This window comes from Mus caroli, unplaced genomic scaffold (assembly GCF_978045245.1).
Source record: "Mus caroli unplaced genomic scaffold, Mus_caroli_1 scaffold_18, whole genome shotgun sequence".
NCBI lineage: Eukaryota > Metazoa > Chordata > Mammalia > Rodentia > Muridae > Mus > Mus caroli.
In genome coordinates this window covers 61,151,855-61,176,746 of record NW_028227273.1, presented here as the reverse complement: position 1 = coordinate 61,176,746, position 24,892 = coordinate 61,151,855, and the positions used below count along the sequence as shown (strand labels likewise).

The 24,892-nt window shown below is 45.6% G+C and overlaps 1 protein-coding gene across 1 annotated transcript; it reads left to right on the top strand.

The window, feature by feature from the left end:
* Positions 1-356: 356 nt before the first annotated feature.
* On the top strand, positions 357-18,006 carry LOC110312473 (cytochrome P450 4F4-like). Its single transcript, XM_029471054.2, has 13 exons — positions 357-466; positions 850-1,048; positions 3,451-3,595; positions 8,664-8,717; positions 8,803-8,930; positions 10,709-10,830; positions 11,605-11,875; positions 14,707-14,773; positions 15,327-15,456; positions 16,635-16,768; positions 16,851-16,915; positions 17,043-17,125; positions 17,442-18,006. Exons 2-13 carry the CDS (start codon positions 851-853, stop codon positions 17,617-17,619), a joined length of 1,575 nt encoding a protein of 524 aa, XP_029326914.1. The 5' UTR covers positions 357-466; position 850; the 3' UTR covers positions 17,620-18,006.
* The last annotated feature ends 6,886 nt before the right edge of the window (positions 18,007-24,892 follow it).

Genomic DNA, 24,892 nt, shown 5'->3' with positions numbered 1-24,892 from the left:
TCTGCACCAAGAAATCCTACAGGCCTTCCTCCCATACAAACTTGCATAGAAGCTCTGGAGAAATTCAGGGATGTGCCTGGCCTTGGTCTCCTGGAACCTGAAGTCCCAAGTTAATGATTTTTAAAAACACAATATATCTTGTCTTTGGAAGGGCAGGAGGGGCAATAAAGATGGGGTTTAATGTCGCCTTTGGCCATACCAGTCTTATCTCTTCCATCCTGTGGGAGGAGTTAAGTCCTCTTTTCAATGCTCAGTGTGACCCTGACTTGGTTTCACTGTGCAGCTGGCTGACTAAACCTCCTTTCTTGGACTCATGCCCAGGCCGGGAAGAAACTGTCAGGTCTGGGAAGGATTGGCTGGCACACATGAGCCCAGCCTTCCATTGCTTCCTTTAGGCCCTTGTCCAAAGAGGCCCCGGAAGAAAGAGATTGGGGAGCTGCAGAAGAGTCGCCACTCCTGAGAGAAGGTGCCAGGCTAGGGAAAGTGGAGCTCCAGGGTACTATCCTGGTTTGAGAGAGCCCTGATCATGTCTGGTGTGGTGTTGGGGAGCCAGATGATTAAAGCAGGATGATCACAGTGATCAAGCTTGTCCCAGAGATACTGTGGTTTCTGGGTAACAACTCCAGGAAAGCTTGGTCTCATGCATGCAATTTGGGGCACTCTTCAGACTCTTATTTCTGTCATCTACCTCTTGTTCTGCTCTTTATACCTCATCTCCCTGCCCCTCTCCTACATTGGGTTTCCACTACCACCTGATTTGACATCGGGATCCAAGCTGTCCATTGTTACAGGGTGCCCTTGTCAATTCCCTGAGGTTCAGGAACTCACATTCTACCATCTATCTCATAGGATGCAATATCTGGACCTATCCTGGCTAGGACTGGGGCCCATGTCAGCCTCACCGTGGCTACTCTTTTTCTTGGTTGGGATTTCCTGGTTCTTGGCCCGGTTCCTCATGCAGCTATACACTTTGTATGCAAAGTGTCAACGTCTCTGTGGTTTCCCTCAGCCACCCAAGAAGAATTGGTTTTGGGGTCACCTGGGCATGGTGAGTATGTTAACAGGATGGGTCTGGATTATGAGGGTGCAGGGACCTCCCAGTGGTCAAGGAGTTTGTTAGAAGGATGTCCTGGGATGTGGGTATGAGGTATATGGACAGAAAGTCAGGGATTAGGTGGGCTAGGGGCTGGGGTGTGAGGGTGCAGAGATCCTCATGGATATGGGAATTGAGGATAGAATGGGTTAGGATCTTTGGGTGCTACATTTCAAACTCTTTTCAGATTCCTGTTTTTCTATTCCCAGTCTACTCTAGATTGATTTCTAGCCTATTTTCCTGTTTCTGGTACACACTGAAGGGCTCCCAGAATGGGATCCAAGACCCCTCACATTCATTCTGCTGCTTAGGCCTCCTAAAGGGTTCTGGTTTAGAGTCAGCTTCCTGTCTGGTCCATTTCTTTCTGCTAGTCTATCTTTGGGTTTTTGCTTTATTGCAGAAGGGATTTTTATGCCCCTCTCATACACCTCCAGCACACCTGTGCCACTGGCGAGTTCTTTTCTGACTCCTTGCTTCACTTTCCTGAATCATATATCTTCCTTAGACTGCTCTTTTCTACTAAGATTAATCACTGAGGTCTGCTGCACAACCTGGATTAGACTAGAAGCCTCATCCTTTGGTGATCTTCCTTGATCCTAACAATTACACAGCATTTGGACTGTAACATAGGACTGTTCTCTCCTTTGGTTAACTTGGTCTTCATTGCTTCATTCACAGTTCTCAGATCTCACAGCATGCACACAAGTCCTTGAAACCACGCACAGGATCCTTTACCTGTGGGTAGTGGTTGCTTGTTGGGGAGCAGCCACTTTTATGGAGCCTTAGGGTTCCCCTTTGCTGTCTTGTGTTTGAACCCTTCTGCCTAGTTGGAATTGGAGACTTTTGGTGTATGCAGTCAGAAGAGCATGTGCGAGAAATCTTAGGGACAAACCTTGAGCCTGCAGTGCAGTCCACACATTTCCCTGTCAGGACCTTGCCTTGAGGCTTTTTCTGGGGCTGAAATTGAGTCCACCTGAGAAATTAATTTTCTTAAGACAAAGGGGCCTTCTCTGAGGTGGACAGTGTGACAATATAGCTTGTCTATTGACCATGAGTTACAGGCTTGATACCAGGACATGACTGATAAAGACAAAGCAAGAAGAAGCAGGGATTTGCTCCTATGTCTTGCAACATCCAGACACATGTTCACTACAAAGGCTTCAGGAGAAACCTATCACAGGCGCTGAGGAAGTATATTAGTGATCTCCGGAGCACAAGAATCAAAGCATGAACACACATGTGCACACAAACAGTAAAATAAACATACCCCAACACAACTGCACACACACACATGCATATACACATTTACATATGCACACAGATACATCATTTTGCACTAGTTAGTGATAGGGACAAATTTTTAAAATTCATTGCTGGATGATTTCATCATTTGGCTATCGCTATAGAGTACATTGAATCAAACCATCTTGGCAGAGCCTACTGCATATCTAGGTTATGAGAGACCACTTATTGGTCCCAGCATACAAACCTGTACCTCATGGTACTATTGAGAAGATTTCAGAGAGTTTTTAGATAAAGGTATTTATTTAGCCAAATGTACACTAAACGTAAGAATAATAGTAAAAATTGAAAGACATAGATAATCTTCAGGTGTGTTATAGTTTTATGTGACCAAAGTTGTATATGCAGACAATCAAAGAAGTGGATGGAGGATGGGGAAAGAATTGTGGGAGAGGGTTACCAGGAAGGGGCTAGTGAGCAGGTTGTAAAATGAATAAGTAAAAAAATTAAATTTAATTTAAAAATCATTATGTATCACAATTCTATACATAGTTATGCAGATATGCAAATGAACACAATATACATATAACATATACAGGTATGCAAATGAGAAAGAGAAGAAGGTAGGAATCGATAGGTAGGTAGATAGATATGTAGATAAAGTTTGGACTTAAGTAATAAAGGAGGTTGAGAAATCCCACAATGCCACACACAAATTTGGAGGACCAGGAAGCTGGTGGTGTAGCAAGTTAGTGTTAGAACAAAGGCCCAGTGTAAAGTAGAGTCAAACATGAATGCTGGAGTCCAAAGACCAAGTACCAGGATTTTGCTATTTGAGGGCTTGAGAAGCTGAGTGTCCCAGCTTGGGCAGGAAGAGTGGAGTTCCCCTTCCTCTGTCTCTTGTTTCATTTGGATCCTCACTGGGTTGGATGGTACCACCCACGCTGTGAAGGGAGGGACATCCTGACTCAGTCTACTGCTGTGAATACTGTGTTCTGAGAATATCTCAGATGCAACAAGAAGTCATATTGCATCAGCTTATGTGGGCATCCAGCCGATTTGATCCCTGAAAAGAGCCATGTCAAGAGGGATTGCACTTATCTTTATTTCCCCAGTCCCCTCCTACGGAAGAAGGCATGAAGCAGATGACTGAGCTGGTGACCACCTACCCCCAGGGCTTCATGACCTGGTTAGGCCCTATAGTTCCTCTCATCACTCTGTGCCACCCTGATGTCATCCGATCTGTCCTCAGCGCCTCAGGTACCCATGGGGCTGTTGGTGGTATGTCTGTGGGAACCTGTGAACTTCTAGTCCTGACTTCCATTCTTCTGTGTGTGCCCCTGAAGCAACCCAATCTTCCATTCCCTTATCTCTCTCAGGCTTTCTGCTTTTTCATGTACTTACCATCCCATATCAGTGTCTTCTTCCTCTACTGCAGTCATTGCCTCCCTTCCCACCCTAGCATTCTTGGTACTCCTGAGATGACAGGAGATCATGAGCAAGGCTCTGTCCTAGTGGAACCCAATCTGGAAGAGATGTATCTTGACAAAGACACTCCAAGCCCCTGTGATCAGGAATGACTCTAAGGAAGGTAGATGATGACTGAATGGAGAAGTGAGATCTCTGCTAGTACACATAGGGAGACATCCTAGAGGAAGAATCATAACCAGAGCAGGCATGACCAAACGCTAGATCAGTGAAGGTCTAAGAGAGACAAAGCTAGGTATCTGGAATGAAGACAAATCTACCCGGATAATAGGAATGTTTAAAGTAGGGGCAGGCTGTGCAGGGCCTATGTAGGGCTGTAGCCCATCCCATCTCCAGGCACAGAAGTAAGCCAGTGTATATTAATGTGGTATCTAGCTGCTATTTCTATATTTTTTTCTCTTTCTTTGGTTTCCATCATATGTTTATTGCTTACTGAGTAGGCCCAGAATCATTCTTAGGAAGTTCCACTCCAGTCTGGCCCACTTACCCTGCCCTCTGACATTACCATACTTGCCTGGGCCATGGTTGAGAGAAAGTGGAGGTGGGGGTTAGAGGGAGTGTTCCCTAGTGACCATGGTGTGCGGCCGTGGGTGTGGGGGAAAGAGGGGAGAGAACCTGCATCCCACCAGAGTTCCCATGCTCTGGGCGGGCAGACTCAGGAGGACTGGGGCACACTTTCCACGCAGCCCCGGGTGGGTGTCTGGCTGTGGGAAGCCACGGAATTCCAGCTGGGCAGGGGGTGGACAAGGGGTAGCCAGGTTCTCGGCCTTGGGCATCCCACGCTGGATACTACAGAAGAGTTGAGAACAAAATGGGGCCCCGGGGGCGGGTCAGTCAGCCATGGGGCTGAAGGGAGAAAAGGGTAGGGGGAGAGGGCACTTGATGGTTCCCAAGCAGGCGAGAGTCCTTGGTCCGGTCCATGGCTGCAGTGCAGGAGGTTAGACGAGGCTCATTAGGAGAAAGCCTATCCCATCATTCAAGCACGGTGGGCCTTAGTGAGCAGAGACAGTCTATGGTTTTAGAGCTTTATTGTAGAAAGGCAGGGGGAAAGAGAGAAGGTAAAAAAGAGGAAAAGAGAGGCCAGCCATGGCCATGTGGAGAGAGGGGGAAAGGGAACGAGAGAAGGAGGGCTAGAGAGGAGAGTAAGAAAGGTGGGAGCTTAAAGAGTGAGGATGGGCCAAACAGCCCCTCCTATAGTGGGATGGGCTATCGGGTAACTGTGGGGAGGAGCATACCTGGCTATTGTCAGGTAACTGTGGGGGTGGAGTCTAGCCAGAAAGCCAGAAGCTTGGGACATTGTGTGACTGATAGTCACAGAATTATGGAGTTGGGGGCTCTTTGGTGTCAGGCACCTGGCTCTGTGGCTCACTTTTCTGTCCCTTGTAGAGTTCTCTACTGGGTCACTGGAACAAGCCCCATTCAACCAAAATAACATGTTCCCAGAGCCAGGTGCCTGACTATAGCCAGGTATGCGCCTCTCTTCCGCCCCAGGGCCCCTATTCTGTTCTCAGCTCTTCTGTGGTATCCAGTGTGGGATGCTCAAGGCTGAGAACCTGGTACCTAGGGTTTCCCCTTGTCCACCCCCTGCCGAGCTGGAATTCTGTGGCTTCCCACAGCCAGACACACACCCAGGGCCCGTATGGAAAGCGTCCATCAGTCTTTCCTCATCTGCCCACCCAGAGCACCAGAACTCTGGCAGGAGGCAGGTTTACTCCCACTCTTCCCCACCCCCCCCACGGCCCCACACCATGGCTCTGACATCTGCCAGGAAGGCTGTCTGCTCTCTGTGCATGGCTAGGTCTTTGTTGGGTGTGAGTGCTATCCACCTGGTTTAGTTCAAAGAAATAAAGGGAATCTGTAGACTGTAAAGGCCTGCCCGGGAGAATTGTCTTCAGGTCTGTTTTACCTTCCCAGTCTTCACTTTTCCTTTCAGACAAGCATTTTCAACAAGGTCTAAGTGATGAGTCTCAGACCACGAGACAGCCTGTCTCACTCATGGAGTTCCCAGAAGTTCTGGGCTTGTAACAAATTTTAATTTGCTGCCCTGAACCACAAGACAGAGAGTCCTTATTAAGTCACTGTCTTTACATGATCTTGGGAAGACCTGGGAAACACAAAGCAGATAGATGCACTGGTAAGAATCCAGGGTATTGATGTAAAGTCTCAGGATCCGGCCTCAGATACTTCACTTACTATGTGGGAGACTGAGCTCAATGGACTTGAATGCCTGGGTTTCAGTCTGGAGAATGGTAGGGAAGAGAACCCAGGTGTTTGAGATCGTAAGAGTGAATGTGTCTTTCTGTCCCTCTAACTGAGGGTTGAGGATTGCTATGTATAGAAGATGTCTGGAGGAACCTCAGGCAGGGATGGAGAAAGGGTTGGATAGAATTCCCAAGGCTCCATCTACCTCCTGCACAACTAATCCATCTCTCTGGCAGCCTAGAGAAGCAATCTCCAGGCTCTCTTTCTTTCCTCTAATTCAGAAGTAGAAAGAAGGTATATTGTACAACCATCCTGGTGTGTGCTGTGGGGAAGCAGACTGATGATGGTAGGGGCCCTGGCTGGTGGCCATCTGTATAGTTTTCCTACTTTTGTGAAGCCCCTCTTTTCTGCTCCAGGTGGGCACTGCACCAGCCCCAGCTTGCCCACTGCTGAGGTATCTGTGTGTACCCATGTCTGATGTTAAATTGCATCTGCTACACATCTGAGATTCTAATGTAACTATTCTTTTTAATCTATGTACAAGTATATGTATGTTTGGGGGGATTGCACTTGCATTTGTGTGCCTAGTGTAAGAGTGGAGGTAAGAGGCCAACATGGGATGCCACTCCTCATGAACCATACACCTTGTTTTGGGGAACAGAGTCTCACTGTGACTTAGGGATCACTGACCAGGCTATGATAGATACCCAGAATCTACTTGGATTCTGCCTCCTCAGAACTGCGATTAAAAGTGCATGTCACCACCGTCAACTCTTTATGTGGATGCTGTGGACAGGACTCAGCTCTCTCTGCTTGCATGGCAAGCATTTTCCCAGATGAATAGTCTCCCTCCACCCTACAGTGACAATTTTAAGATAACTTCTAGTACACACTGAGAATCACCATACCTTTTCTAATATGTGTTTGAATAAAAATGGCCCACATAAGCCCATAGAAAGTGGCACTATTAAGAGATGTAGCAAAGCCAGGCGTGGTGGCACACGCCTTTGATCCCAGCACTTGGGAGGCAGAGGCAGGCAGATTTCTGAGTTCGAGGCCAGACTGGTCTACAGAGTGAGTTCCAGGACAGCCAGGGCTACACAGAGAAACCCTGTCTTGAAGAAAAGAGAGAGAGAGAGAGAGAGAGAGAGAGAGAGAGAGAGAGAGAGAGAGAGAGAGAGCGCGAGCAGATATGGCCTTGTTGGAGAAAGTATGTCACTAGGAGGTGGGCTTTGAAGTCTCAGATGCTCAAGTCATACCCAGTGTGGTAGTCTTTTCCTGTTGCTTGTGGATCAAGATGTAGAACTCCAGCATCATGTCTGCCTACATGCTGTCATGCTTCCTGCAATAACAATAATGGACTGAATCTCTGAACTGTAAGCCAACCCCAATTAAATATTTTCCTTTATAAGAGTTGCTGTGGTCATGGTGTCAGTTCACAGCACTATGCTGCATTAGGTAGAGCCATGTCAAGGAAGACCACATGTGTTTAGCTACGTTAGCACATGTTATGTGTTAGGATGCTATATTGGCTGGCTTTGTGCATGAACTTGACACAAGATAGAGTCATTAGAGAGAAAGGAGACTTAGTTGAGAAAATGCCTCCATGACATCCAGCTATAAGTCTTTTTCTTAACTAGTGATCAATCGGGGAGGGCCCAGTCCATTGTGGGTGGTGCCATCCCTGGGCAGGTGGTCCTGAGTTCTATAAGAAAGCAGGTTGAAAAGGCTATGAGCAAGCAAGCCAATAAGTAGCATTCTCCCATAGCTTCTGCTTCAGTTCCTGCCTCTGGGTTTCAGCCCTTCTTAAGATCCTATCCTGACTTCCTTCAATAATTAACAGCTGTATGGAAGTGTAAGCCAAACAAGCCCTTTCCTCCGCAACTTGCTTTTTTGGTCATTGACAGCAACAGAAACAAAACAGCAAAAGAGAGTACACACGTAGTGTGCATCTGTGTCACCTGTATATGTCAGGGGGTGGCAAAAAGTGCTGGATGAATAGCTATGCTAGGTCTATGTAAAGGTCTCAGAGTATTGTCCTGTGTTGACATGTTAGGCCACGTAGGAGCCATGTGAACACACACTTGGGTGTTGTCTTAGTTAGGGTTTTACTGCTGTGAATGGACACCGTGACCAAGGCAACTCTTATAAAGAGCAATATTTCATTCAGTCTGGCTCATAGGTTCAGAGGTTTAGTCCATTATCATCAAGGCAGGATCATGGCAGCATTTGGGCAGGCATGGTGCAGAAGGAGCTGAGAGTTCTACATCTTCATTTGAAGGTTACTAGCAGAATACTGACTTCCAGGTAGGGTAAGGATGTTAAGCACACACCCACAGTGACACACCCACTCCAACAAGGACACACCACTTAATACTACCACTCCCTGGGCCAAGCATATACAAACCATCACAGGTATGTTATGCAATGTCAGGCCACACGTTTGTCCTGCTCCCTCCTATGCCTTAGTCTGGCTCCTGCTCACCTCTGCCCTACTCCCTGCCGCCTCTGTCCTTCTCCACAATCTTGCCATTCTGGCTTGAGGGAGACATGCACACCTCTGATGAGGGCACCAAATTCTTCCCAAGTTCATCCTCTGCATTTTCCATTGGTCCCTGATGATTCTTTTTCATGTCAGCTGCGGTTGCCCCAAAGGACGACATCTTCTACAGCTTCTTGAAACCCTGGCTCGGTGAGTCCTTGCCAGGTGAGATGGTTGGGAACAACCCTGGGGGAAAGGTGTCACATTTGCCCACTGCCAATGGTCATCCTCATAGGGGATGGGCTCTTGGTGAGTGCTGGTGACAAGTGGAGCCGCCACCGTCGCATGCTGACACCTGCCTTCCATTTCAACATCCTGAAACCCTATGTGAAGATTTTCAATGACAGCACCAACATCATGCATGTGAGTCCCCAGAACCCATGTGCCCAGCTAGAGTCTGGGGAGGGGTGGGTAAGGGACTTCAGACAGATCTAGTCCACAGTACTGGCTCTGAAGGATCATGGTGGCCCATTGCAGTTTTCCCCCAGACTTGATTCCCCATATGTGATTTAGTATTAAAACATTACTCTGTGTTCATGATGATACCATGGAGTCGTGGCCCCTTACTTGGAGGGTGCTCAGGTGTTCCTTTTTGATGGCCTAAAAAATGAACACAGACATGACTTGGCAGTTCCAAACACTGGTTGTTTCTTCTGGACAAAGTCTAGGTCATTGATATTTTATGATCAGTGTGGATCAGGTGTGGGCAGCTTGGCTGATTCTGGCTCAGTTCTCTCATGTTTGAAGCTTGCAAACATCAAGATAATTTAGACTGGATTTGGCAGGAACACTCAGCAAGCGTTCTCATGGTTCTTTTCCCTTCTGAGGCACCCAAGGCTTGTGGCACAGAGTTCCACTAGAAAGAAAGAAGCAGGATACGACGTAAAGCTTAGATTTAATTGAGATGGTATCTTCATCATCTCATCAGGTTTTGTAAGTTAAATCATATGCCAAACACAAAATTAAAAGTGGGTCAAAATCTAACTGACATTGCTGGAAAATCACACTGTACTAGATGTACCTGAATAAGAACTGGGATGAGGGTCCCAGTATGACTCCTTACTTGTAAACTGATATGTTAGCTTGTTTATTGGTTATGGATTCTTCTAGAACATACCAGATCCTTGAGTCAGATGGAAAAGCCAGACATTTACTCAATGGGCAGCAAGCAGCATGTCCATCACTCCAGCTGTTATCCTTTCTTCAAGGTACCCACAGTCTGTGAGAGCAGTATGAGTGGGCTGGAGTAGGGGCACCTCATGGCCTAATCATAATGTAATAATATGACTGAGTCGTAGGGAATCTGCTTCTATAACAAGCAGAATTTAGTCTTATTTTCACTCATGGAGTCATCACGGTATCCATAGTTTTCTGCCATAATATCTGAGATAAGCCCAAGTTAAGACCATCATGATAGTTCATTGTTGGCATGTCTAACAAAGTTTCTCAAGGAACAATGCAAGTCTAACATCCTCAGCAAAAGGAGGGTCTTGAAATCAATTTACAGAAGTGATAATGAGAAGGACACTGTGTGTTCAGTGCTTGTCATAGGCTAGACCTGATGTGAAGTCCTGGTTCAATAATCTATGCTGACCAATTTCCTTATGCCCGTGAGGTACAGTGATTACCTTTTCCTCATTAGTGATAAATCTGAGGGTCAAATATATCAGAGACCTTGTTCACATTATCCTGCAGGAAGTGAGCTAAAAATGGTGCACATGGGGTTCCTCTGAGTTTGGCAGACTAAGATCAGACCAACTTCCTAAAGGTATGACAGGCAAGAACTAGAAGAAGGCAAATAACTGACTGAGGGAACACAGAACATGGAAATCAGGACGTCTGACCCAGTCTCAGGTCTTCATCTGCTATGGAAGCTGCTTCCAGTTTGGGTAATCCCTGAGGTCAGTTATCTAGGGCTGAGATCCAGAAGGCTGGTTTGAGGTTGTCCATTTGAGTGGTTGGGATTGGGCAGAGCCTCAGGGAGTCAAGATTCAAAACCTCTCTCTCTCTCTCTCTCTCCCTCTCCCTCTCCCTCTCCCTCTCCCTCTCCCTCTCCCTCTCCCTCTCCCTCTCCCTCTCCCTCTCCCTCTCCCTCTCCCTCTCCCTCTCCCTCTCCCTCTCCCTCTCTCTCTCTCTCAAAGACCAAGTGGCTGCGCCTGGCCTCAGGGGGTAGCACCCGTCTGGACATGTTTGAGAACATTAGCCTCATGACCTTGGACACTTTGCAGAAATGCGTCTTCAGCTTCAACAGCAACTGTCAGGAGTAAGTTTCACCCTCAGGTCTTGGATGAGTTCTGGTCCACAGACTCAAGGCAAGAGGTAGAAGAGGGAAGGCTGGCCAGATCAAGCAGAAGAGACTCATGGAAGAAGTGGGTCAGAACTGACACTGAACCAACCCCATGGGGGACAGAGTAGCCCCTTCTATAAGGTGGAATTATTCAGAAGAAGGCACAGAGATTCAGGTGGTCATGAGCACCTGGCAGGAAGCCTTTGGAAGGAGGTTGGGAGAACAGACAGTAACTAAAGCATGCAGACATTAAAGTCAAGAAAAGTGTGGAGCTTCATTCTGTGAATTAAGGTCATAGTTTCTAGGAAACTATGAGAGATCTTCATTATCTATCACTATAACAAAATATCTAAGATTATAAAATAGAGGAAATATTTATTTCAGCTTATGGTTTCAGTGTAATTTGGGTCTGTGCCCAAATTTGTATTATGGTGGAGACCATGTGTTTGAGGAAACACAGGCAGCCAAGAAGGAGAGAGAGAGAGAGAGAGAGAGAGAGAGAGAGAGAGAGAGAGAGAGAGAGAGAGAGAGAGAGAGAATGCCAAGGTTTTTGGCTTGAGATAGCTTTTTGGAGACGTGTCTTACCATGTCACCATCAAGGCCCATGCCTATCACATGTGACCGTTGTTTCTAGATGAGTTAGGCTACTTGATATCCTGTTAGAAAATAGTTCCCTCCTTCTGCTGAGAGATGCCCCTCAGGTTTTAGGTCTGTAGCATTCCTGCTTCTCTTCGTGTTCTCATTGTGCAGGAAGCCTAGTCAGTATATTGCTGCCATCTTGGAGCTCAGTACCCTAGTTGTGAAGAGAAATGAGCAACTGCTTCAGCATGTGGACCTGCTCTACCGCCTCACACCCGATGGAATGCGCTTCTATAAGGCCTGCCGCCTGGTACATGACTTCACTGATGCCGTCATCCAGGAGCGACGTCGCACTCTGCTGAAGCATGGTGGTGATGATGTCATCAAGGCCAAAGCCAAGTCCAAGACTTTGGACTTCATTGATGTACTGCTGCTAACCAAGGTCGGCTTCTTAAGAGGTGCAATGGAGCTTTTTAAAATGAATTAGATGAAGTTTTTGTTTTATTTCCTTCTTTTAGACAGAGTCTCACTGTAGACCAGGCTGGCCTCAACCTCATGATCCTCCTACCTCAGCTTTCTCAGTGCTAGGATTACATATTCATGTCAACCCTTTGGGGTTTGGTAGCTGTCTTGTGATGTGTCTTACTATGTTGCCAGGCTCATCTTCAGGGCTGGGTACATATCTCACTGCCCCAATTTCTGGCACTACATGTTTATACCACTCCTCATGACTTTAAAAACTAATTCATTTATTTTTGTTTTGTGTGTATGAGTGTTTGCATGCAAGTTTGTATGTGCATCACACGCATGCTTGGTGACTGCAGAGGCCAAAAGAAAGAACAGAATTTCCTAGAACTAAAGTTATAGGTGAGGCACCATATGATCATTGAGCTATCTCTCCAGCTCCAACTCTTTATGATTTTATAAAAATTAGAGTGAATGCTTGTACTGAATGTGAGATGATATGATTTTTTTTTATATTTCAGTAATGACTTGGGCTTGATGTAGAGAACACCTAGAATCCATAGAATGCATTTGAGGTAAAGAGAGACAAGTCAGAGAAAAACACATTGTAGAGAGCAGACTGGGGCCAATACAGCCTTTCTAGGTGGACCTGAAGGGCCTTACTTGGTAAGTTAGTGGATCACAGTATCTGTATTTGGGAGACGCTGCACATAACTTCATAGTCAGTGTGGATCACACATTATAGCAGTCATGCTATGAAGGTAGCAGTCACTCCCCATCCCTAGATCTTTCCTTCCCAGGTGATTTTATTATTTTACCTGACAAATATGTGTACAAAAATGTCACTGTGAAATGCATTATTTTATAGTTAAAAACCAATCTTAGACTTGATGTGCCAGGGTTGGGAGATACTCAATGGGACTCCCGCTTGCTCAGAGGAGAAAGGGAAGGAGATGGGGGAAGGATTGTTGGAGAGGGTGACTGATGACAGGTATCTTAGTTACTGTTCTACTGCTCTGAAGAGACAAATGACTAAAGCAACTCTTGTAAAAGAAAGCATGTAACTGGGGGCTTGTTTACAGTTTCAGAGGATTAATCCATGATCATCATAGTGGGAAGCAGACAGGCTGGAGCTGGAGTGATAGCTGAGAACTTTACATCCTGATTCATAGGCAGCAAGCAGAGAAGGAGAGAGAGAGAGAGAGAGAGAGAGAGAGAGAGAGAGAGAGAGAGAGAGAGAGAGAGAGAGAGACCTGGCCTGGAATGGGTTTTTGAAACTTCAAAGCCCAATGGTGGGGCTGGTGAGATGGCTCAGTGGGTAAGAGCACCCGACTGCTCTTCCGAAGGTCAGGAGTTCAAATCCCAGCAACCACATGGTGGCTCACAACCATCCGCAACGAGATCTGGCGCCCTCTTCTGGAATGTCTGAAGACAGCTACAGTGTACTTACATATAATAAATAAATAAATCTTTAAAAAAAGAAATAAAATCACATGGAACTATCAAAAAAAAAAAAAAGCCCAATGGTGGTACACTTCCTCCAACAAGGTCACACCTCCTAACCCAAGCCGTTCATCAACTGAGGACTAAGCATGCAAATGTGTGGGTCCAGGGGACAATTCTCATTCAAACAGGATTCACACAACAGGAGAAAGACCCATATATTATGAGTCGTGGAGGCTTATAGGACAGCACATCTATGTCTTCTTGGTTTCAGAGAAAGCAATGGGATAAACAGAGGAAGGGGGAAGAGAACAGGAGAGGTAAAGTAAACGAAGGGTAAACAGATAATAGAGGAAACAGGAGAACAGGCAAGGAATAGAAGATCAATTTTTAACTATAAAATAATGCATCTCACAGTGACATTTTCGTGCACATAAATCACCCTGCATTTCTCTCAAATTTTCTCAAGCAAAGAGGGGACTTTATTTTTGAATATAAACAACTTTAACCAAGTGCCAAGGTAAGTTTTATAGGTTTGTAAACCTGATAGCTTCTAAAGGAAATAAGATAAATTCTCTATATTTAGACCCATTCGTGGGACAGGAGAGTAGGGAAGGAATCAGAGAGTAAGATGAGAGAAGCCAGAGAGGGGACACATTTGAAAACTAGCAAGTGAGAAAGAGAGGAGAAGGGGAAGCCAGCCCACTTACCAACCACACACACTATGACATCATCTGAACTCACAAAGTTACGTACTGCTCCTATTTCTCCCATCAGTCTAAATCTTCCCACCCTGCAGACACAACCTTTGTGACAAATCAAGTAGCAAAAAAGGAAGAATGGTACAAAGGAAGCCCACTCTTCCCACCTAGTGAGCAAAGTTAAAGATTTAGAGCAGTGGTTCTCAACCTTCCTAATGCTGTGAGCCTGTAATACAGTTCCCTATGTTGTGCTGACCCTGAACTATAAAATGATTTTTGTTGCTGCTTCATACCTATAATTTTGCTACAGGTATGAATTGTAATGTAAATATTTTTGGACATAGTGGTTTGCTATGTATTGAGGAACACTGACTTAGAGCAATGTTTAGTCTCTAATTTTCAAGACAAGTTGTCCTACAATGATTCTATTTGAAGGTGGCTAGTCACTCATCATACAGGAGTAGAAAATATCCACAAGTCTTTGATTCCCTCAACTAGGAAAACACAGGAAGCCAAGAAAATGCCTGTGTGTTGGTGACCAAGAGAAATGCAGGAATATGAAGGTCTTGTGTGCATGGTCAGAAAAGGATCTTTAGATGTTATTTTATGTTAGACATGGGAGCCATCAGAAGTTGTGTGATCTAAGAACTCGCCTTGTGTCCAGGATGAAGATGGAAAGGAGCTGTCAGATGAGGACATCCGAGCTGAAGCTGACACCTTCATGTTTAGGGGTGAGGGCATCAGCGTGAGACCAGAGAAGGGGTAGGACTCTCTCCTCCTCAGGAATCTGGGTCTCTCCATTCCTTATGTTCTATCTTTTCCCAATCCCTTCTTAAAACTTCATGCCGGGGCCTAGCAAACACAGAAGTGGATGCTCACAGTCAACTATTGGAAGGATCACAGGGCTCCCAATGGAGGAGCTAGAGAAAGTACCCAAGGAGCTAAAGGGATCTGCAACCCTATAGGTGGAACAACATTATGAACTAACCAGTACCCCGGAGCTCTTGACTCTAGCTGCATATGTATCACTGGAAAGAGAGGCCCATTGGACATGCAAACTTTATATGCCCCAGTACAGGGGAACTCCAGGGCCAAAAAGTGGGAGTGGATGGGTAGGGGAGTCGGGGGGAGGGTATAGGGGACTTTTGGCATAGCATTGGAAATGTAAATGAGGAAAATACCTAATAAAAATATTTAAAAACAAAAAACAAAAAAACTTCACTGCTGTCCACACAGTGGTGCTGAAACAGCCCAGATTCCCAAGTCTATCTGTCTGTCCCTCAGGCCATGACACCACAGCCAGTGGGCTCTCCTGGATCCTGTACAACCTGGCGAGGCACCCTGAGCACCAGGAACGCTGCCGGCAAGAGGTGCAGGAGCTGCTGAGGGATCGTGAACTTAAGGAAATTGAATGGTGAGCATAAGTCATGGTAGACTGTCCCTGAGTCCCTCTCCCACTTTTGTCCCCCAGGTGGGGAAGGGAATTCTTTAAATGACTCTTCTGCTATTGGCTGGTGAGTAAGGCATCTGCTTCATCAGCAAGGAAAGAAAGATGTGGACTTCAAAGAAAATTATTGACAAGATAACACTATGTGAAGGCAGATGATGTTACTTTGCATGCATTGAATAAGTGAACTTCCTGTCCTCTCCTGGACTTCTGTCCTACTTAACATTTCCCATGTTTTCCTTCTTGATAGATTTTTCTTCTGTTCTCTAATTACTTCCTTACTGTTCTGTCTGGGGATCCATAGGAAACATCTGGGAATAAAAGTCATATGTATGTTTTCTTGAACCTTTGAATCATCCATCACCTAGTCTTCACTTATCAAACCCTCCCACCCTGCCTTTCCATTCCAATTTGGTGCCCAACTTAGTCTGTGCTAAAGACTTAGCTCAGAGAACGGCCTTCCTCGGCTCTCAGCTTGGTGTGAGAGCAGTCTAAGGTTAAGACAGCCCTGGGACCCATGAGAAGACATTGGATTGAGAGTGTAAGAGAAACAAGTGTAGGGGGAAAGGGTGTGTTTGCTTGGGAAAGTCACTGAGTATCTGTGAGGGACTGGGGAGTAGAGTGGTCTAAGGATGGTGTTGGCTGATGGAGGAGGAAGTCAGTAAGATGACAGGTAGCAGGGGGTATAAAAAAGAGGAGAAGTGTAAGAGGAATGTAGATGGGGAGCTGGAGGATAAAGAAGGGGTAAGGTGATGGAAGAACCTGAGACAGGAGAAAGAACTCTGAGAGAAGATGAGGAGGGAAAGGGTAGATGGGGTATGTGAGGGAGAGACACAGAAGAGCAGACAAATTAGATCCATTTACTCTTTTTCTTTGCATTTTGCTTTTTTTTTTGCCATAAGAAATACTCATTTTAATGTAAATTTGTTGAGTTTTTAAAATGGTCAGCGTTTGAACAATTCATTGTCTCAGGAAAACAAACAAAAACTTCTCTAAAGATTCCTGGCTAGATTACCTCTAGCGCTTTCCTAACTTTCTGCTCTTCTCGAGATTATTTTACCGCTGTGAGGAAAGATTAAGTGGGCAACACAGAGGCTGGCAGCCTCTGGTTTTGCTCCTGAATAATTGTGTTGTCTGCTCCTCAGGGATGACCTGGCCCAGCTGCCCTTCCTGACCATGTGCATCAAGGAGAGTCTGCGGCTGCATCCCCCAGTCACAATGGTCTCCCGATGCTGCACCCAGGACGTTTCCCTCCCAGATGGAAGGATCATCCCTAAAGGTGGCCACAAAATTTAGGGAAGGGTACACAGCAAAGTTCATCAGGCAGCTTACCCTGCTTGCCCCTCCTCTCTTCCCCACAGGTGTCATCTGCATCATCAATATTTTTGGAACCCATCACAACCCAACTGTGTGGCGGGACCCTGAGGTGCGCTGTGTCTGCGTTCTCCGTCTCCCCCAATGGCCCCAGGATATCAGATTCCTAGCACATTCAAGACTCTGTGTCTGGCTGTGCTGCTAGATGCCACCCATTTACCATGGCTAGTCTCTTGCAGGTCTATGACCCCTTCCGTTTTGATCCAGAGAACATCCAGGCTAGATCACCTCTGTCATTTATTCCCTTCTCGGCGGGACCAAGGTGAGGCCAGCAAGTTCAAGGTCGTGAAGCAGGGTCTGGGCCTGGTAGTGAGGAAAGCTGAATTGAGATGGTAGAGGTTTCATCAAGGTTTGGAGAATCTATTTGGGAAGTTCCAAGAGCGGCCAGGGATGGCAATGGCAGTGGGGCTCCCTCCCGTCGGTTGTATTGAGGCCTAAACTCGAATGAAGTATTAGTGGTGTGCTAGGTGTATTAGCATCTCTCAACGTGACCGGTACTGGGTCATGTTGGGTCTGAGAATGCCTGTCTGGGTCCCTGCAAAGGGCACAGCCACAGTCCCTACCCCATCCTCCCACAGGAACTGCATTGGACAGACTTTCGCTATGAGCGAGATGAAGGTGGCGCTGGCGCTGACGCTGCTGCGCTTCCGCATCCTGCCAGATGACAAGGAGCCGCGCCGGAAGCCCGAGTTGATCCTGCGCGCAGAGGGCGGGCTGTGGCTGCGGGTGGAGCCGCTGAGCACCCAAGCACAATAACCGATCTAATTTGCCCTGGCTTTCTTAGTAAGTAAATAGGCGTGACTCTGCCCTTGTAGATTGCAAAGCACAAGCAGTGCTGTCACCGGGCAAGCAGGGGCTGCTAAGGATCCTCCCAGTGGTCAGAGGTATGGAGTCCAGCTGGTTGATTTGAACCAAAGATCCCTGACTTCTCTGGATGATCACAGGCCCAACAGCTCCTAATTTATGGCACATGGTTCCTTCAAGCTCTTTGTCACCAAAGCTACCCCACACTAAATCACGTGGCATTTCCCACCACCCCCTGAAAATATGCAGACGTCAGATATTTTCCTTTGTTCAGATTTTTCTGAATGCTCATTCCTGGGGCTCCCCTTCCATCATGTTTATGGTGGCCATCTCTCTTACTTTTACTATAGCCTATACCTCAGAATAAAATTGTTCTTGTTTTAAAGTGAAGCCTGTCTTTCCTTTAAGGACACCAACATGTTGTCTCTGATGTACTTACTGGTTTTCATGCTTTCTTACCTCAAGACCTGATCATTGCTCCCAAAGTTTTGATGCCCCTTTCCCTAATAAAGTTAGTTTTTGAAGGGTAATTTTGTTTGCTTCAGCTCCTTTCCTGAACCAACCACTCCCTTTTCTAAGTAAGTACCAAGTGTTTGGCAAATAAGCCTGTGTGGGCAGCTCACATACAAGTTATATTATGCCCTACTCAGAGTTGCAAAATTGTGGAAACAATACAAGCGCCCACTTTCAAATGAATGAATGGACATAGCATTGTAGTCAAACAATAAGACATTTCTCAACCGTAACAGGAACAATCCTGACAAGTTATGACATGGCTGAGTCTTCACACTGCACAAGTCACAAAAGCCACACATCAAAATCACACATTATGATTTCTTTTATGGGACGTTTAGAGTAGATAAACCCATAGCGACCAAGAGCCTGTAGGTGATCGATAAGGTTGTGGAGGGGGGGAGGGACTGCTTAATGGGGGCGGGGACTGCTTAATGGGGGCGGGGACTGCTTAATGGGGGCGGGGACTGCTTAATGGGATATGATCCCCTCATGGGCTTTGAAATGTCTTGGAAATAGACTGTGGAGAAAGTTCCATATCATTGAACACTTTATGTTCATGTTATGTGACTTCTACCTCAAAAATATTTTTATTATACATGTTTTTTGTTGATTTGAGTTATTTATGCAAAATGCTGTGACTATCTTGTCATGAGAGTAAATTGTTTTATGAATCTTCACTAGTCATTAGTTATTTTTAACTTCATCGATTTTTGTTTGGGGCTATCCTTGGTATTAGTGCATTTATGTAAAGATTTCTTTTTAAAATTATGTGTGTGTTAGTTACTTTTCTAGTGTGTCATAAAACATTGTAATCAAGTAACTTATAAAAGAAAGCACTTGATTAGGGCTTATGGTTTCTGAGGATACAGGCCATGCTGGCAGAGCAAAGGTATGAAAGTAGGAACAGCTGAGAGCTTATTCCTTGATCCACAAGTTGCACACACAGAGGTGGGGGGGGAGGGAGAGGGAGAGAGGGAGAGGGAGAGAAGGAAAGGGGGAGGGGAGGGGAGGGGAGGGGGGAGGGAAGGGGGAGAGGGAGAGGGAGAGGGAGAGGGAGAGGGAGAGGGAGAGGGAGAGGGAGAGGGAGAGGGAGAGGGAGAGGGAGAGGGAGAGGGAGAGGGAGAGGGAGAGGGAGAGGGAGAGGGAGAGGGAGAGGGAGAGGGAGAGGGAGAGGGAGAGGGAGAGGGAGAGGGAGAGGGAGAGGGAGAGGGAGAGGGAGAGGGAGAGGGAGAGGGAGAGAATGCTACCTTTTGAAACCTCAAAGTCACTCCAAGTGGCATGCCTCTTCCAACAAGGCTGTGTTTTCTGATCCTCTTCTTCAGGTATACCTACTGAGGGACCAAAGATTCAAATATATGAGCCTATTGGGGCCTGTTTTATTTAAACCACCATATTCCACTCCCTAGCCTCCATAGGTTCACAGCCATATAATAATTCAAAATACATTTAGTTCATCTTTGAAAGTGTCCATAGTCTTTCACAGTCTCAAATCCAGTTTCAGTCTCTTCCAAGACTCAGGGCAATCTCTTAATAGCAACCTATTGGAAAATTCAAAGACAAACTATATACTTCCAGAACACAAGGGTGCAGAATGCACATGACCATTCCAAAAAGAAAGAATAGTGGCATAGTGAGGAAATACTGGACCAGAGGAAGATGAAAGTCCAGTAGACGAAACCCCAAATCCTGTAGCTGTATGACCAGCGACTGCAAACACTTTTCTATGTTGAGCTGGTTATACTTTCAGTCTGTAGCTTTTCTTGGCCGGTAACCCATGGCACTGGCATCTCCAATATCTTGGAGTCTTCACCATAATCCAGGTTTCACTGTCAGAGCTTCACACAATGGCATCTTAGGGCTTCCATGCAGGCCATTCCCTGCCCCATGCCTGGCCTCAGTGCCCGTCCTTAACCATGGAGGAGGATTCCACAACCCCTTTAATCCTGCATCCTTCTAGACTCTAAATCCAGAACAAAGTTCTTCTGCTTGCTTGGGGTGAAACTTGGCCCCTTTCTTGAGTCACCTTTGTATAACCTTTGAGTTCTTGTCACTTTTTACTGGAGATGATCCCTTGGGTCTTTTTCTTCTACAAGTTGCAGGATTAGCTGTGTAGAGTTTTGCCTCCAGGATATAACTTCCTTTATTCCTTTTAGCATCAGACCTTTCTTTAAACGTCCTATCTCTTTGAGCACAAAACTTGGTTCCAGTATATTTTCTGGAGCTCCTTTCCTCCTCAATTTTGAATTTTCTTGCCCAGCTTGTGTGTTTTTCATTATAGACCTATATAAGAGTAATTACTAACAACAAAATGACTTAGCCAATATTAGGCTATCTTGAATGTTTCTCTGCCAATAAAATTAGCCCAACCCTTTTTAATTTAGCTTCAGTCAGATCCTTAGACAAGGACAGAAGGCAGCCACGTTCTTTGCCCAAACAGCCTAAGAATGGTCTTTAGGCCAGTTCCTAATACTGCTCCCCTCTGAAACCTCTTTGTCCACATTGCCCTCACCACTACTTTCTTCTTTGTTCCTTCTGTGATGGCCCATTAAGCTTTAAGCTCTGCTAAAAGCATTCAACCAATTTTCTAATTCAAAGTCCAAAAGGCTTCCACATTTCTCAAAAAACAAGCATGTTCAGGCATATCACAGAAATACACCATTTCCTGATACCAACTTCTGTCTTAGCTACTTATCAGTTGTGAAGGGACACCATCACCAAGACAACTTAGAGAAGAGTTCATTGGGATTTATAGTTTCAAAGAGTTAGTTCATGTTCATCTTGGAGGGGAGCATGGCAGCAGGCAGGCATGGCACCAGAACAATAGCTGAGAGCTTACATTTGATCCACTGATATTCAAGCCACTCCTCCTAGCATTTGTCAACTATTCTGTTCTAATTAGAGAAGTTCACCTACTCAGCTATGGTGTGTTGGTCAGAGTTCTCTAAGGGAACAGAACTGATAAAATACATATTAATATATATTTGTATGTATACTTAAAGGGGAGTTTATTCAGGTGGCCTGATGGTGGTCTGGGTAGTCCAACAATGGCCATCTATAGTTGCTGCTCAGTTCACGAGGCTGTATGTCTCAGCTGTGTTACTCTAGTCATGGGTCCTGAAGGATTGGTTCCTAGAGAACTGCTTCAGGCTCTATTCAGTCTGCACTGGAATCCTGGGAAAAAAAGTTCTCAGACCAAAGAAGGAGTGCTTAGCAACAAGACAGATGAGCTTGCCAGTACGAGTGGGAGCAAGCAGGCAAAAAGCAAAAGCTTCCGTCTTCCGTGACCTTTCACGTGGGATGACAGCAGGAGATGGGGCTCAGACTTAGGATGGGTTCTGACCTCAGGTGACTCAGTCGAGGAAATCCCTCATAGACTGCCCAGCTGCTTGGGTTTAGTTGATTCCATATATAGTCAAGTTGGCAACCAACATTTAGCCGTCACATATGGAGAAACTGCTTTGAAGTCATCCACACTTTTGTGCACAGCCTCTCATTCATGCTCTGTAAGTAAGCCCAATAAACTCACTGTTCCTTCGGGTGAGCTTTAGCGGAACTATATTTTATGTTGTTGGAGCTTTGTAAGTTCATAATTGCTCAAGTTTACACATCCTCGGGCAACAAGTAGAGTGCCACAATTAAAAAAGAAAAGAAAAGAAAGAAGAGAAAAGAAAAGAAAAGAAAAGAAAAGAAAAGACCTTCCCATTTTCTCTCTCACCAGCTAATCTATTCTTTGCAAACCTGCTTCATGCCATAATTGATATTTGGAGTCCTGAATGTCTTACTTCTTGCTAGGAACAAACTTTAAGATCAGAAAGGATGAAAAATGAACGAGCCTGTGGATCTAAGAATGGAAGAAGTTCCCTCTGCTGGCCAGTTTGAGAACATCAGGCTCTTAGGTCATTAATTCAACGTGTGAGAAACTGAATGTTTGATGGTTAAGTCTGTGTGCACTTGTGCAAATGTATTTATAATGTGTGCTGTGTATGTACATGTGGAGGAAAATGTGTAGAGTGTGGAGGAGGTTTTTATGTGTGCTTCCATACTGTGCTGGTTTTTAAGTGTGTGTGTGTGTGTGTGTTGCAATCACTGGGGCTTCTCTTAGAGCTCCCTGGCCCTGTTCTTAGACCTAACCTTTTCAGTACAGGCCACACACCCCACACAAACATAGCCCTTGGGAGCAATCTTCAGTCCTGAAGGATGGTCACGGGTGGGCAACTATCCCATCTCCAGAGATAACTCCAGGCATGTACATCGTACTGTTTGTCTCCCAGAGACCCACAGCATGTCTTAGCACCGGTGGACACTGTACAAACTTCAACACATGCCTTTAACGTCCCCTTCCCATCACTCCCACTGTGTTGCTGGTTCCCAGGGGTCCTCTTTTAGCACCTGGTAGTTAAAATCTTGTCTAAGGGTCACCTCCAAAGAATAGAATTTGAGCTTCACTTTTTTTTTTTTACAGCCTGCTTCTAGAGAACCTAAAATAGGACAAACATGGTGACTGGCTCATGCACAGGCATACATTATATCATGCCCTTAGCAATTTGAGGCTCAGAGAAAGTAACTTACTTGCTCAAGGCCACACAGCTGGTGAAAGATCGAAGCCAGCTCTTTTTTAAAAAAAGCAAAACAAAACAAAACAGGGTTACTGGATCCCAAGCCAGAACTTCACAGTTTTTTCCAAAAGCCTGCTAAGGCCGGAGGATGCTCAATGAATGTTTATAGCTACCAAGTTCCCTGATGGGTGTGTGAAAGGGACCCAAGAATCCTAGCTAGAAGCCATGTCCTCGTTCTATCCCAAAGGTAAGAATGGAAAGCCCAGTCTTGGTGCTGGCTGCACACTAGGGAGTATTGCTTTAATTCCTTGATCAATATTAGGTATCTAATCTCCACATCAGTACTACTATTTCCTCTGGAGAATATGAGAAAACTGTAGTGCCCTGAGTTGAGGAAAAGTGTCCCATGTCACAGCTGGAGCTGACAGGTGCCATCTGTTCCCACACGTGATACTGATTCTCGAAAGTCACACATATGGAGTTCTGCTGCGTGTTAAGCATGACACGTAACAGTTCCCTGTAGCCATTCTTTGGCTACTTTGTGAGTTCTTCTTTCTTCCACCACTCTCCACCCCTTTTCACACACCCTATCAAGCCCCTAACACTAGATAAGGGAGGAGAGAAGACGGAGAGGAAAGGATAGGTCAGGGGTTGGAAGACGGATGGTGCCATCCTTCGACTACTTCCTGCTGAATGGGGGTGTGGAGTTCTCAGGGGCAAGTTTGACCTTCTGAGTCAGGATATCTAATTTCTTTTTGCTGTTTATTCTTTGCCCATGCATACTTAACAAACAATGACCAACAACAACCCACCAACCAGCATACCTCTCAGGGTTCTAGCATTGATATTCCCTCTAAAAAGCCCCCAGAATTCCAAGTATCACACCATCACAGAAATGATATGCAGCTGGCAAAATCACATCCCTGCAAAAGCAGGTGGTCAGCTACTGTGGACAATCTAAAGCAACCTTATATCCCATACTTGGCATTAAGATGAAAACATAGTCTTATATGTCAGTGTTTTTTTTTTTAAACAAAATTCCAAAATTGTCACTAGTATCCTTTTTAAAATATTAATGATATTTTAAAATATAAATGATGGTCCCATAGAGTAGTAAATGTTGTGCAAACTGCTACCTACACTTCATATAAGAAAAGAGGGCTGTGGAGATAGCTAGGTGGGTGACTGAGATCTAGTTGTAGGTGGAGACATGCCCTTGTCTTCATGTTAATCCAACAGGATGGTTCAGGGCTCTAGCTAGACACCCAGCTATAGGAAGGGAGGCTCACCTTAAGATAATGCACTCTTTCTTCCCAGACCCTGGTGCAATGCCCAGGAGCCAACATGGGGTTGATCTGGTCTGCTTGCCTTTCTGAGTCAGTAGTTTTCCCTTTTTCTTTCTTTTTCTTTTGGACACCTGCAAGAGTCTAGCTATGCTTATAAACTCCTTAACACTCTCAACTTCCTTACATCTTTTCTAAAGTTCTTTTCTTCATCAAGTGACTACCTGTGACTATGTGGTTGACCTTCATGCTGGCTTGGCTTTTCCAATCTCCTCCTCAACACAGCTTTGAGAATGACAGCTAGTGGGCCCTGGGAATTTCCTTTGAAACTCTAATAAGTTATCCTTAATCTGCTTGAGTCTGTTATTGTCCTTGAGTTTCTTTTTATTAGTCACTTTTCTGTTGCTGCGATAAAGCAGCTTGGCCAAGGCAACTCGTGAAAGAGTTTACTTTGGGTTATGGCTCCAGAGGGACGGAATCCATAATGGCAGGTGGGCGTGGGTGCGGACGTGCTTCTTCCAGCCAGGCCACACCTCCTAACCCTCCCCAAACAAGCCACCAAGGGAGGACAAATTGTTGTTGTTAACAGAATCTCAATTATTTGATTTTGCTAATGAACACTCAGGAGCCAGAGGCAGAAGAAGCAGAGAAAGTACCCAGCTGACCTTTCTCAGGCAGCCTCCCAAAAGCAAATCTCCCTCACCATCTCAGAAAACCTCCTCCAAACTGAAGCTCCCTCCCTTCTACTTCCTATGCATCTTTCTATCCATCTTCCTGACTTTCTGTTACTCTCTATGGCTTTTTTCTTAATAATCCTATGTTCACTTCCTGTCAACTGGTTGTTTGCTCTGCCTCTTGACCTAAGATGGA

Excerpts from the sequence above, each read along its gene's own strand:
- LOC110312473 (XM_029471054.2), top strand. The coding sequence starts at position 851 with ATGCAATATCTGGACCTATCCTGGCTAGGACTGGGGCCCATGTCAGCC. Across the intron at positions 14,774-15,326 it reads TGACACCTTCATGTTTAGGG|GCCATGACACCACAGCCAGT; the intron begins GTGAGGGCATCA and ends TCTGTCCCTCAG. Across the intron at positions 15,457-16,634 it reads GAACTTAAGGAAATTGAATG|GGATGACCTGGCCCAGCTGC; the intron begins GTGAGCATAAGT and ends TCTGCTCCTCAG.